Source organism: Vigna angularis, chromosome 7 (genome assembly GCF_016808095.1).
Source record: "Vigna angularis cultivar LongXiaoDou No.4 chromosome 7, ASM1680809v1, whole genome shotgun sequence".
Classification (NCBI taxonomy): Eukaryota; Viridiplantae; Streptophyta; class Magnoliopsida; order Fabales; family Fabaceae; genus Vigna; species Vigna angularis.
Genome location: NC_068976.1, coordinates 16769993 through 16783470, shown reverse-complemented (window position 1 = coordinate 16783470; position 13478 = coordinate 16769993). Strand labels below are relative to the sequence as shown.

The 13478-nt window shown below is 33.8% G+C and overlaps 1 protein-coding gene across 2 annotated transcripts; it reads left to right on the top strand.

Annotated features, from left to right (window-relative positions):
- The first annotated feature begins 9593 nt into the window (after positions 1–9593).
- LOC108337420 (glutathione S-transferase F8, chloroplastic) lies at positions 9594–13478 on the top strand. 2 transcript variants are annotated; one of them, XM_052880981.1, is made up of 4 exons: positions 9594–9715; positions 9794–9851; positions 9936–11276; positions 13136–13478. In XM_052880981.1, the coding sequence occupies exons 1-3, from the start codon at positions 9596–9598 to the stop codon at positions 10376–10378; spliced, it is 621 nt and encodes a 206-aa protein (XP_052736941.1). In that variant the 5' UTR covers positions 9594–9595; the 3' UTR covers positions 10379–11276; positions 13136–13478. The 2 variants fall into 2 exon arrangements, with proteins under 2 accessions (XP_052736941.1, XP_017429433.1); XM_017573944.2 differs by lacking the exon at positions 9936–11276.

The following is a 13478-nucleotide window of genomic DNA, read 5'->3' as shown; positions in this document are numbered from 1 at the left end:
ACTCCTTTCTCCTTGTTTAATAGAGTGAATTTCTTGGAGCAAGGCTGAAAACTTAAAGTAATCTCCCTTGGAGAACCTTTTGTTTCAATTCTGCCCAGAGTTCTTGGGCATCTTCCACATATATAACACTTTCTGCTATTTGGGCAGAAAGAGTCTTGATGACCCAAGACAGCACCATCATGTTGCTTCTTTCCCATGAGTCAAAAAGGGGATCATCTCTTTGGGGTTTCTTGATCCCTTCATCTATGAATTTTAGCTTGTTCTTGAAGAGGAGTGCTCTTCTCATATTTTTGTTCCAAGAAGTGTAGTTGGATTCATTAAGAATCTGAGAAATCAGAGAGGTGCCTTAATTCTCTCCTAGATGAAGATAAAAGGGGCTGGAAGAATTGTTGGATTGATCCACATTTTCCATAATAGCAAGAAAGCAAGAAAAGATTAAAGATTAGCACCAAGAAGAGAAAAAAAGATTTAAGCGAAGCAGAAACATGTGCAGAACAGGTATAAGACCTGCTTTGGTACCATATTAAAATAAAAGCCCGGATCTTGAATGGACATAGGCTCAACTGGCTTAGGCCCAAAAGTGAGAAAGTAAAGCTTCGCTAGAAGCTTCCTCAAGTCAGAAAGTTGGTGAGGTCTTGCTTCGTATGTGTGGCTCGCGGAAGAGAGAAAAGAAAGAGGGCAAACTCTGGTCAGCACTCCGGCGAAGCTTGTAGTAACAATGATGACGAAGCGAAGCAGAAACGGGATAAAGTATAGTGGAGAAGAATAGAGGTAAGAAAAAACTTGAATATTTCTTTATTCGTAGAATGAAAAATTGTATTATTGAGTATTTTTTCTCATCTGAAACAACACACTGGAACCATGTTTATATAGGGTTCCGGTAAGTACAAACAAAATATAAAACAGTTAGAGTCTCTAACTGAAACAGAAAAACCCTAATCTAAAACCCCTAGAAGACACAATAATATTTTAAGGAGCATTAATCACATAACAGAAACATTAATATTTCTCTTTAACGGAAAAGGAAAAAAGAAAGTTTGTTGTGATTCCCAAACCAACGTCAACACCACTAGGTACCCTGAATCCGCCTCTTTCACCCTGACCAGGTGGCCGTTGGGTCCCCCTCCATATTCAGCACCGTCTTCCTCTCCCAAATTCTGGGTGGACCATGACCCTTCCACTCTCTCACACCCACACTAAATGACTGTTTTTCCATTTCTCTAAAATGAATCTCTTTTATCAAACCCAAACCGATGTTACAGGAACCCTTGCAAACCCTTATGGTTCTTGTTTCAATGAAACAAAAAACTACTCATACCATCACCATCTCAACAATAGCCGCTTGTTCAACTATCATGATTCTTATGATTCTTGTTTCCACTATCATTTTAGATATACCATCACCTTGCAAACCCTTATGATTCTTGTTTTCAGTATCATGTTAGCTATACTTTTTTGTATTGTTGTTCACTTAAATCGGAACCCTCCTCCCGTATCTCTCTATCACCAAGACGTTAACCATAGCTAAAGATCACATGATTTACACTCAGATGGTTATCTTCACCCCGTGGACTAGAAGAGGAATCAGTTACAGGCTATGGCTACTATCCCAAAAATCAAAACACAAGAAGAAGAAAAGAGATGGATAAATAAATGTTACCTGTTCGTTGATCTTCTTCTTCTTCTTCTGGGTCTCTCTTCTAGATCTTGTATATGTGAGTCTCGTTCCTAGTTGATATATATAAAAAAGAATGACTTATCATATCAGATTCAAATAATTAAAATAAATAGATATAATATAGTGATTTTGCCATCCTAATTTTTAAATTGGAACGATTAGTTTTGAACATTTTTAATAATATATAATACATTTCAACTCTGATGAAAGCATGTAATTATGATAAAATAAGATAAAAAGTAAACTAAATTACAAGTGATTTATACCTTCAATTCATCAAATCAGTAACCACTACATATATCAATACATATATGATGAATACATAAAATATACAAAAAAAAAATTATAGAAAGTGCATAAAAAGTTAAACGTTGAATCTGCATAAAAAACGTAATGAACTGTGCACCTATAATTAAACCTGCACACCTATACAAATCCAAATCCAGAAATCTGAAAAACAAAATTGAAAAATTTTGTGTTTAATTTACTAGTTCTGAACAAAGTCCCAAGAAAAATAAGGTCAAGAAAAACAAAAGGCAAACGTGACAGGGAGAGGACCTTCTCACATGTTAACTTTTTGACAAGTATACCAAATTGTTCCAAGTAATACAGTGAATAAGTAAAAGTATCATCTTCCAAGGGACTTGTGCAACACATGACAATTCTTCCTTTTATAACTCAATTAGACATTAAAATGCACAAAACAACACAAGAAACTATTTTTGGTATTTTATCAAACAATTGGTGTGCAAGGAATTTATATTTAAAAGAAACTTCGTTGGAATTGGGTTTCATGAATCATATGAATATAAAACTCTGTTCAATATTTCATTACTTCATTCAAACATTCACATCAAGGCATACTAGTTCTAATCCCTTAGCAACTAGTTCTAAATTAATATATTAAAATGATAATCCCCTAGTCAATTTAATATACAATTTGCATTAAGTCCGATGTTAAGAATGATTGTTATTGAGTCTATCCCTAGATCCCAAATCACTTAAGTGCTCTATCTACGTTCATGTTCAAAGTTACTTTCCAGTAATCAAAGACATTCAAATAACATTATATTTTCATACAATGATAATAAATTTAAGAAAGAGCATATGAACGAACAACGATATATTGAGCAGGAAAATTAAATCACAGTGAGTTCATTACATCCAATCCCAACGAAAGAGAAATTTAACTACTCCTAGTCATCTAAAACGTACACATTTGAAGCAATCCCTTGCAATAATGGTGTCTTGATGCCTTGAAGTAGTCTCCGGAAGTTCCTGAGATGTTTTCGTTTCTTTCTTTTGTCCGGAACTTCTGTCAGAAGAATGTTTCTGTCTTTCTGTCACGTCTTTTAAAGTCACTTAACTTCATTAATTCGCTCAGCGCATATGTACTGGTGCGCTATGCGAATTTTCTTAACTGTTGCACTTTAACTGATGTTATTCGCTCAGCGCACAGGTACTGGTGCGCTATGCAAATTTCCTTCTTCTGGCAGTGCGAATTTTGGCTTTCGCTTTGCGAAAATTGGCTGACAAAGTCTAAATAATACATCATTTCCTGTACAATATTTTACATAACAATCTACTACCTATTACAATTTTTCAGTGAGGAACAATATGAATAATTACAAGATTGAGCTCATTTATAAGTATAAAAACAACTCTTTTTCACACTTATCAACTCCCCCAAACTTGAACTATTTCATGCCCTCATGAAATCACATAAGAAAATGAACATCACAACAGACATTTGACATTTTGATAAAATGACTCTGCACATCAGAATAATCACATGCATTTCCAAAGATTTCAAACAAGTATGACATGGTGCATCACTCACAAAATCATCTGTGCATAGAATATGAACAACCAGATCAACATTTATCATTACTCACACTCAAGTGTTTGTCCTCACATGACAGTAGAATTGACATAGAACTTCATCAGCTTTTGCATTTCATTTGATTCACACACTTCACACACTATTGGTTAAGTCCAAAGGTCTTTTCAGGTTAAGGCTTGGCTTGGCTAGAAAAAGAATCATGGTTTTTCTTGGATTCAAAGACACCTATTAAGAAGAGAACAACTTCAATTCCCAATCCAATACTCAAATCCCAAAATATATCATTCATCACATACCATTTTCTTTCACAACTCAACCTTCTTTTTCATTTTGAGCTTTTTTTTTTATCATATTTTTTTTATTGATCTTTTCTTCCCACAAACTTGAATTCAACCTTAACCTCTTTTAAAGCATAATACATGTTCTCTTCTAAGGTGTAAGGTAGGATATCATCTAATAGGCTCAAGGTGGAAGGAAAAAATTTACAAGGCTCAAAAGGGTTCACAAATGTATCATGATGTGTTAAGGTTGGTTGTTTGACCAAGTAGCTGTATAATCAATATCAAACAATGCCTCTCTCATCCTTAACCACACAGGTGTGTATGTATGTAGAATCACAATCATGCAAAATTAAACTCCATATCTAGACAACTCATCATATTTCTTATTCTCAACACATGCTCTCAACACTCAACAGATCTGGTCATACATACTCACACACAGAAAAAAATATATGAAGCACATTGCAACCACAATCATATGTGTTATCATTTTCAAGAATCACATCAACTTAATCAAGACAATGCATAACCATTAAATCAAAAAGTCACATGTCTTTACAACTAACACATAGTTCAAAACATATTACAAAACATAAATAACATAACTAAACATTGAAGATAACTCCATCTGCACTTGCATAATCATCATCTGCATATAAGGCACTTGCACTCCCCCACCTGAAGTCTGGTCTGCCCTCAGGCCATGGGAGATGCGCAAACTCAAAAGAGAACCTATGTTGATCATAGTTTAAAACAAGGTTTTCTTCCTGTGCCTCAACACGTTGTACTCTTGAAGAAGACCATGTGGTGGTCTTAGGAGAAGTTATCTGCATAATATTAGTTAAGCACAAAAGAACATTGAACATATGGTGAGAAATGCGCAAAATAAGAAAACTGCAGCAAACAGCTCGCTGAGCTAATAAGGTGACTATCAGAACCAAAGTTTTAGTGAAAAATTCGCAAAGCGAATTGCTCGTTGAGCGAATATTTTTTTTTATATTTGTGTTTATTCGCTGAGCGCATCGGAGCTATGCGCTAAGCGAATAAAATTAAAGTTTTTTTTTGCATTTATTCTCTTAGTGCACTAGAGTTGTGCGCTAAGCGAATAAAATTACAGATTTTTTTTTACATTCGCTCAACTCACAAATTCGCTAAGCGAATAAATTCTCTTCCTCATTAATTCACTCACCTCATTGCAGATACTCACAAATATATTCGCTTAACGCACCATATATATATGCTTAACGAATATTGCAATATTGAACATACACTACAGAACATTACACTTAACAACGAAACACAGAACTTACCAACACAAAAACTTCAACAATTTCTTAAAAAAACTAAAAGATAAAGATAAAATTAAAAGTAACATATAGAGAAGTGAAATAGAAAAATAAAAAAACACAAACAAAGAAATAAGGAAAAGAAGAAACAAAATTGCAGAACGTGAGCACACCAACCAAACAACAATTCCAATATGCAAAATGATTGAAATGGATTTCCTAAATAACCTTACTCATATCCCTCTTGTTTCAAGATCACTTAGTACTCCCATTTCAGCTGTTGAAATCCCATCCCTAGGATCTTCCAACAACTAGAAACATCTGTAGACAAATTGCATAAAAGAAACACAAACAAAACATAAATACAATTGACAAAGAATTCCACTTTCCCTATTTTCTAAAGTTAGAACACTCAGATCTCTCTTGTTGTGCCTACTTAAGTATGATAAACCCTCACCCAATCCCTTGGTATAAGACGTCCGTCAAACTTGCCTTAAGTTCCAAAACAGTGAATCCAAACACATAACCCCATCCTTGGTGATTTGCACATCTGGTTTGATTTAGTTAGTTCCGCTACTGAAATCTCATTCCTAAGAACTTTCAATAACAACATCAAGCTCTAAAGCGTACCCCGAGATAGGCATTAAGTTCAAACTAAATCAATGGAAAGTCTTAAAAACTAAAGCCAACTGCATACACAACAACATTAAAAAGGAAAATTCACAACAAAGTCTAAAAGAGTCATAAATGCCCAAATTGCCTTGTGTTGTTGGAACACAAGTCCCCGACAATGGCGCCAAAAACTTGTTAACTTTTTGGCAAGTATACCAAATCGTTCCAAGTAATACAGTGAATAAGTAAAAGTATCGTCTCCCAATGGACTTGTGCAACACATGACAATTCTTCCTTTTATAACTCAATTAGACATCAAAATGCACAAAACAACACAAGAAACTATTTTTGGTATTTTATCAAACAATTGATGTGCAAGGAATTTATATTTAAAAGAAACTTCGTTGGAATTGGGTTTCATGAATCATATGAATATAAAACTCTGTTCAATATTTCATTACTTCATTCAAACATTCACATCAAGGCATACTAGTCCTAATCCCTTAGCAACTAGTTCTAAATTAATATATTAAAATGATAATCCCTTAGTCAATTTAATATACAATTTGCATTAAGTCCGATGTTAAGAATGATCAAGTTATTGAGTCTATCCCTAGATCCCAAATCACTTAAGTGCTCTATCTACGTTCATGTTCAAAGTTACTTTCCAGTAATCAAAGACATTCAAATAACATTATATTTTCATACAATGATAATAAATTTAAGAAAGAGCATATGAACGAACAACGATATATTGAGCAGGAAAATTAAATCACAGTGAGTTCATTACATCCAATCCCAACGAAAGAGAAATTTAACTACTCCTAGTCATCTAAATCGTACACATTTGAAGCAATCCCTTGCAACAATGGTGTCTTGATGCCTTGAAGTAGTCTCCGGAAGTTCCTGAGATGTTTTCGTTTCTTTCTTTTGTCCGGAACTTCTGTCAGAAGAATGTTTCTGTCTTTCTGTCACGTCTTTTAAAGCCACTTAACTTCATTAATTCGCTCAGCGCACATGTACTGGTGCGCTATGCGAATTTTCTTAACTGTTGCACTTTAACTGATGTTATTCGCTCAACGCACAAGTACTAGTGCGCTATGCAAATTTCCTTCTTCTGACAGTGCGAATTTTGGCTTTCGCTTTGTAAAAATTGGCTGAGAGTCTAAATAATATACTATTTCGTGTACAATATTTTATATAATAATCTACTACATAATACAACTTTTCAATGAGGAACAACATGAATAATTACAAGATTGAGCTCATTTATAAGTATAAAAACAACTCTTTTTCACACTTATCATCACACGATACAGATTTGTCCTCATCAATCAAATGAAGATGTTTTCACCATCAATCAATGAATTCTTTAAAAGTAATTTTTTTATTTTAGAACATGATAAAAAAACAAAAATTCTAAATTATTATTGAGTACACTTGATGTGAATATAGAATATAACTGTTTTTATTTTTATTCTTTTGTATTTATTTTAGTTCTTAAAATAATATGGACTTTATTTCAATGTTTGTACCAAGATATTTTTAAGCATTTTCTTTTTATTTTTAAATAATTTTTCTACTATATTTAAAATTAATTCTTGGATTGACGGTGGTTCGTGGGGTTTTGTTAACATTTTGATCTTAACTCATATAGTTAGGACTAAGTCATGGGCTTAACCAAATTAATAGGTATATAGAGCAACAATACACTCTAATGTTTAAAAATGAGCGTAAATAATGTTGTACTAATATTACTTACTAAATTAATTTGTTTTTTAATTTAATATTTCTTCTTTAATAGTTATTGTGATCCAATATTTTTCTTTATTTGTAAATACTTTATTATCTTAGAGAAGAATAGTAAAAGATATAGTATTTAATACTGAAAAACTCGGAAAATTTTTTGATGGTATAAAAGGATCATGTGTTCTACTAAGTCTTTATTACATTTGTTTAACTTTAAGTTTTTTTCTTTAAAACTTATACAAAAAAAAAATGTAACTAACTATAATAATTCCCAACTCTCAATATTTCTCAAATAACATTATTTGTAAAAGATCTTACATTATAATTTACTCTCAAAACAGTAACTAATTTTAATTTATAAAAAAAAATATTTATTTTTTCATTGGTTTTTACCGAAATCTTTAAATATAAACTTCTTCAAAACATACTCTTAAAGATATAATTTAAACATGTTACCATCTTAATAGATTAAATACTCATCTTAATCGATTGAGTGTGAGAAGATGGTTTCCACAAAAACACAACCACAATTAATTAGATATTAGGCTTAATTGATTAAACGTGAGATGATGACTTTCATAAAACATAACCTAATGGATTAGATATTAGGTTTAGTCCATTAAATACGATGATTTTCATAAAACACAACCTAATACATTAGATACTAGGATTTATTGATTAAATGTGAGTGTTTATTCTACATGATTTTTCTCTGTACTGAAATAATCAATTATATACTTATCTTAATCTATTAAGTGCAAAAAGTGTCATTATTTTAAATTTTGATTGATCTTTTAAAGATGTGATTATCCAATTAAAAAAGAGGTTGTCTAAAGACTTTATCTAAAAAAATTAATAGTTTTGAGATATAACTTTATTTATACCATTACAACAAACTAATGATAAAAATATAGAAATTTAAATATTTTGATAAAAAACTAATAATTCTAAACATTTTTATTTATATTTTCTTAAATTAAAAATATAAAGTAGTACTTCAACTACTTATTGGTGTGGTGTGTATGTGTCGACTTAAAAAACTTCATTCTGGTAACCATGTCATCCACATATTTTCATTCTATATAAACTGTTTTAAATAACTAAACCAACTTTTTATTCTAACCCAATAATTTTATACTTTTTACTCACACCTTTCAATGCAAACCTATTTGTTATTTAGTTTGGCACGATGGATTTTGATGAAATTAATTTTGAACCCTTATGGGTTTCAAAATGTATGTCTAAACTAATGTCAAACGCAGATTTTGTAAAACAAAAATAACATTTACCACAAATCAGAAGAATTAGTGGTTGCAGTTTACCAAATTGGCAGTACAACAATACCAAACAAAATAAGGCACTGCACCATTAATTTGGTTAAGCTCCATGACTTAGTCCTAACTATATGAGTTAAGATCAAAATGTCAACAAAATTCCACGAACCACCATCAATCTAAAAAAAACTGGATTATAATACTACATCAATTTTACCACTTTAAGCAATTCAAATAAACTTTTTACTCTAACCCATAAGTCTAAATATTTCTTAAATGGGTCTCAAAAATTTATATTTTATTATTTATTTCTACTTTACGGCTGCTGTGTGAGATGTGAGATTACAAAAAGAGAGAAAAGCTACAGTTGAAGAATAATTGTTGATTTTTAAGACAACTATGTTTTAAGCATATAAAGTGATGAAATGTGTCATTATAATTTTAAAATATTAATAAAACAATGTGGTGTATAGTTTTGAGTCCGCCCTATCAGGCAAAGTTGAAGGAAGAATTTGGAATATTTGAATGTGAAACTAAAATATTTAACAAAAATAATTATTATTATATAAATAGTAAGAACTAAGTATAAAAGTAACATAAAGGGAATGAATAACAAACATAAAAAAAATATAAATCACTATACTACTAATTTTATTTTAAGCTCAAATGTGTCACTATAATTTTAAAATATTAATAAAACAATGTGGTGGAGAGTTTTGACTCCGCCGTATTAGGAAAAATTGAAGGAAGAATTTAGAATATTTAAATGTGAGACTAAAATGTTTGAAAGAAAATAATTAATATAAAAATAATAAGAACTAGGTATAAAAGTAACACAGAGGGAATAGCAAACATAAAAAATAGAAATCACAATGTCACTCTCGCCATCGACATTTAATCTTAAAGTGAGTGGGATACCAACGAATACCGATGTGGCCAGAGTCATGACATGTCTCTTTGAGAAAGATGTTGAATTCCGTCACATCCCTGGGGTTTCATTTCTCTCTATTTTCTCTTTGATTTGATTCGATTTAAATTTCATGATCTCACTTTTCATCCTTTTTTTTCAGTCAATAGGACGAAAATTTGCAGTAGTTCAGGAGATCGGGAAAATTGATGCTTGTTACGGTAAGTTGAGTTGAATCATCGTAACCTTATTATGAATGAGTTTATTTGAACTTACACATATTTGTATATGTATGAATCAATAAGAATCGAGACACATATGCAAGTACGTTTGTGAGAAGTTTAGTGAGAAAGGGAATCGAGAACTGTACGGAAGGAATCCATTGGCAAAGAAGAGCATAGAGGAGTGGATGAAGATGGAGGAGGAGAGATTTGATTCACCTTCAAATATTGTGACGTCTTACAAGGGAGTAAATTCTATTTTGATGAAAAAAATGAGTTTAGAAGAGTTGGGTGAGATGATGGAGATATATGAGAATACACTCGGGAAGAGTCGTTACCTAGCTGGGGATGAATTCACACTTGCAGATCTCTTCCATCTTCCCAGTGTTCATAACTTGGTCAATATCACTCACACTGCTCCACTATTTGCTTCTCCAAACCTTTCCAGATGGTGGAACGATATCTCCTCTCGTCATTCTTGGAAGAAGCTTCTTCAAATTCGTCAAGAATACTTAAAAAGGAATTAAAATATCACTGTGCAATGTTTCATCTTCTAATGTTTTTTGTTTTGTTACATTTTCTATTTTTTAGATATATTTTTAATTTCAGATAATTAGGAAGGATTGTGTGTTCAAATAATAATTATTTTGTTTCATGATTGGAAAGTAATTTTAAAATTATCTTATTTAAAGTTTTTATTTTAGAGCTTCTTACTAACTATAATAATCTCAAATAACAAATAGAATGATATATCTTTAAAATATCACTAGTACAATCCAGGCTTTCAACGTATAGTATTAAACGTCACATCAGAAACAATCAATATAAAAAATAACAAATAATATTATTGTAAATAAAATGACAAATTAGACATCGGTCACTCGATTCTGCCATGTCATAAACACGTTTGAAGTCGGCTTTAGTATACCACCAACGTTCAATACGATGCAGAATATGTAAGGACCGGGTGTCCTTTTTAAATTTTAAAATGAAAGTGGTGGGGAAGGCCTTCTAATGGGCGACTGCACGTTTGGAAGGGGGAAAGGGACAGCAGCCAGTGGGAGCTTCAAGTTGTGGACGGCTGGGTGGAGTGGGCAGCTGCACAGTTGAAGTGGAGGGGCTTCCCATTCAACAAAGTGGGCAGCAGCAGGAGTTGGTGGGTCTTCCCACTTTGAGAGTGCCACAGCCACCAAGGAACACCATCATCTCCATCAATTAGTGGGATTTGGCACTAGGAATGCAGGGGAGTGGCTGAGAGTGCAAGGTTTTCCATTAAAAAGGGAGAGCCGTGGGTTTGAAGGGGTTGGGTTCGGCATTTGGAGAAGGAGAGGAAGCTTACTGCAGATTTGGGAGAAGTGAGACAGAGAACGTCCAGAGCTCTTCTGCAAATCTTTTGGGAGAAAGATTCAAGGAGGTCTTCAAGAGGTAAGGGGAATTGGATTTTCTGTATGTTGGTAGTTGTTGCATGATGTAGATGCTGGAAATTTGAGGTTGTGTGTATGGTTGGACTGGAAATGATATGTTGATTCATGTATGTAATCTTGTATGTTTTGGAATTGAAGGAAATTAGGATTTTGTAGCTTTTTAGTTATTTGGAGAGAAAGTGAGGTAGTGATTTTGAGTATTTGGGGTCTAGAGTGTTATTGAGCATTTGGAACAGTTTCACCCACTGTATTGTGACTTGTTAGAGTCATCAAATTGATCAAAATAGGTGCAAAGTAGTGGAATTGGATTTTGAGTATCAAAGTTATGAAAATTGGTGTTTTATGGTTGAATTTGAGTATGAATCCCTTAAGAATTGAATAAGGAACGGTTATAATCAATTAGGTAAGTCCAATCTAGTATAAAACATGAATTAAGGGTGTTAGAAGTTAATAAAAATGGTTGAATATGGTAAAACGAGGTTCTGGCCTCAATCTGCAGAATTCTGCATTCTGCAGAATTCACGCCCAAGCGCCCCTGTCGCGCCCAGGCGCCTGAGCGCGAGATGCTAGAGTGAGCGTTCGTCCAATTTGATCCAAATTGGACGTTCGTCCGTATTGAGCCACATTGGACGTTCGTCCAAATGACTCGATCAAGCGTTCGGCCTTTGTTCTCATTTGAGCATTCGGCCTGCTGTTGTGAGCGAGCGTTCGTCCTTAACTTCAGCTTGTGCGTTCGACCTTAAGTTTCAGTGAGCGAGCGTTCGTCCTTAATTTCACCTCCTAAGCGTTCGTCCGCGTTCGTCCAAAGTGAGCGTTCGTCCGTGTTTAACCAAAGTGACGTTCGTCCAGATAGCGCTCGTTCAGATAGCGTTCGTCCAGATAGCGCTCGTTCAGATAGCGTTCGTCCAGAGAAGTCTTTCAGTTGTTGAGTATTCGTCCGCAGAGTTCGCAGAGAGAAGCATTTCGGTTGTTGAGCGTTCGTCCAATGTGTGTGGCCTGTTGTTGAGCGTTCGTCCGTTAGCGTTCGTCCAATGTTCGGCTTGTTGTTGAGCGTTCGACCTGACCTGTGCACGTCCGTCCAAATAGTGTTCGTATGAATAGTGTTTGGATGAATAGTGTTCGTATGAATAGTGTTTGGATGAATAGTGTTCGTATGAATAGTGTTTGGATGAATAGTGTTCGTATGAATAGTGTTTGGATGAATAGTGTTCGTATGAATAGTGTTTGGATGAATAGTGTTCGGATGAATAGTATTGGGTTCAAAGTTGATTTTCTCTAGAATTAAACCGTATGTGTTTACCTTGCATAGTGTTGGGGAGTGCCAGCTGAACTATGCGAGCGTAAATATGAGTTGTGACTTACTCTACATAGTGTTGGGGAGTGCCAGCTGAACTATGTAGGTGTAAAGATAAATCGTGTGTGTTTACCTTGCATAGTGTTGGGGAGTGCCAGCTGAACTATGCGAGCGTAAATATGAGTTGTGACTTACTCTACATAGTGTTGGGGAGTGCCAGCTGAACTATGTAGGTGTAAAGATAAATCGTGTGTGTTTACCTTGCATAGTGTTGGGGAGTGCCAGCTGAACTATGCGAGCGTAAATCTGAGTTGTGACTTACTCTACATAGTGTTGGGGAGTGCCAGCTGAACTATGTAGGTGTAAGGATGAGTCGTATGAGGTTCTGAGATGTGGGTTATGAGTATGCTGTAATTGTTCCTGTATATGTCCCTATGTATGATGTTATGAATTAAATGTGCTATGAGATAACATGCTTTTATATCTAGCTCACCCTTGCATTGTTTGTGTTGTGTGCTGTTTGGGTATGTTTCTCTGGCGATGATCATCCACTTGAATGGGAGCAGACGTTGTTGAAGAGATCACTTTGGAGCAAGAGCTGGAGGATACTAAGGTTGCGGAGTAGTCTTCTTAGGAACTTTCCCATCTGAACACGTGTAGTGTTCGAATCTTTAAGCTGTTTAAGTTTGGTTTCCCGTTTCTTTTAATTCTGGATGACTGTAATTTTACATTTAATTACACGTCATGTCGGCCCGAAAGAAAGAGTATTTGAAGTCATATATTGTTTTATGACATAAACAACAGCGTGAGAGAATGCATTTGCTCACTATTTCTGCATGCTCACTATTCTTAGGTTTTCAATCTATTAAATTGACAGCAATGAAAAAAGAAACTTCATATTTTATATAA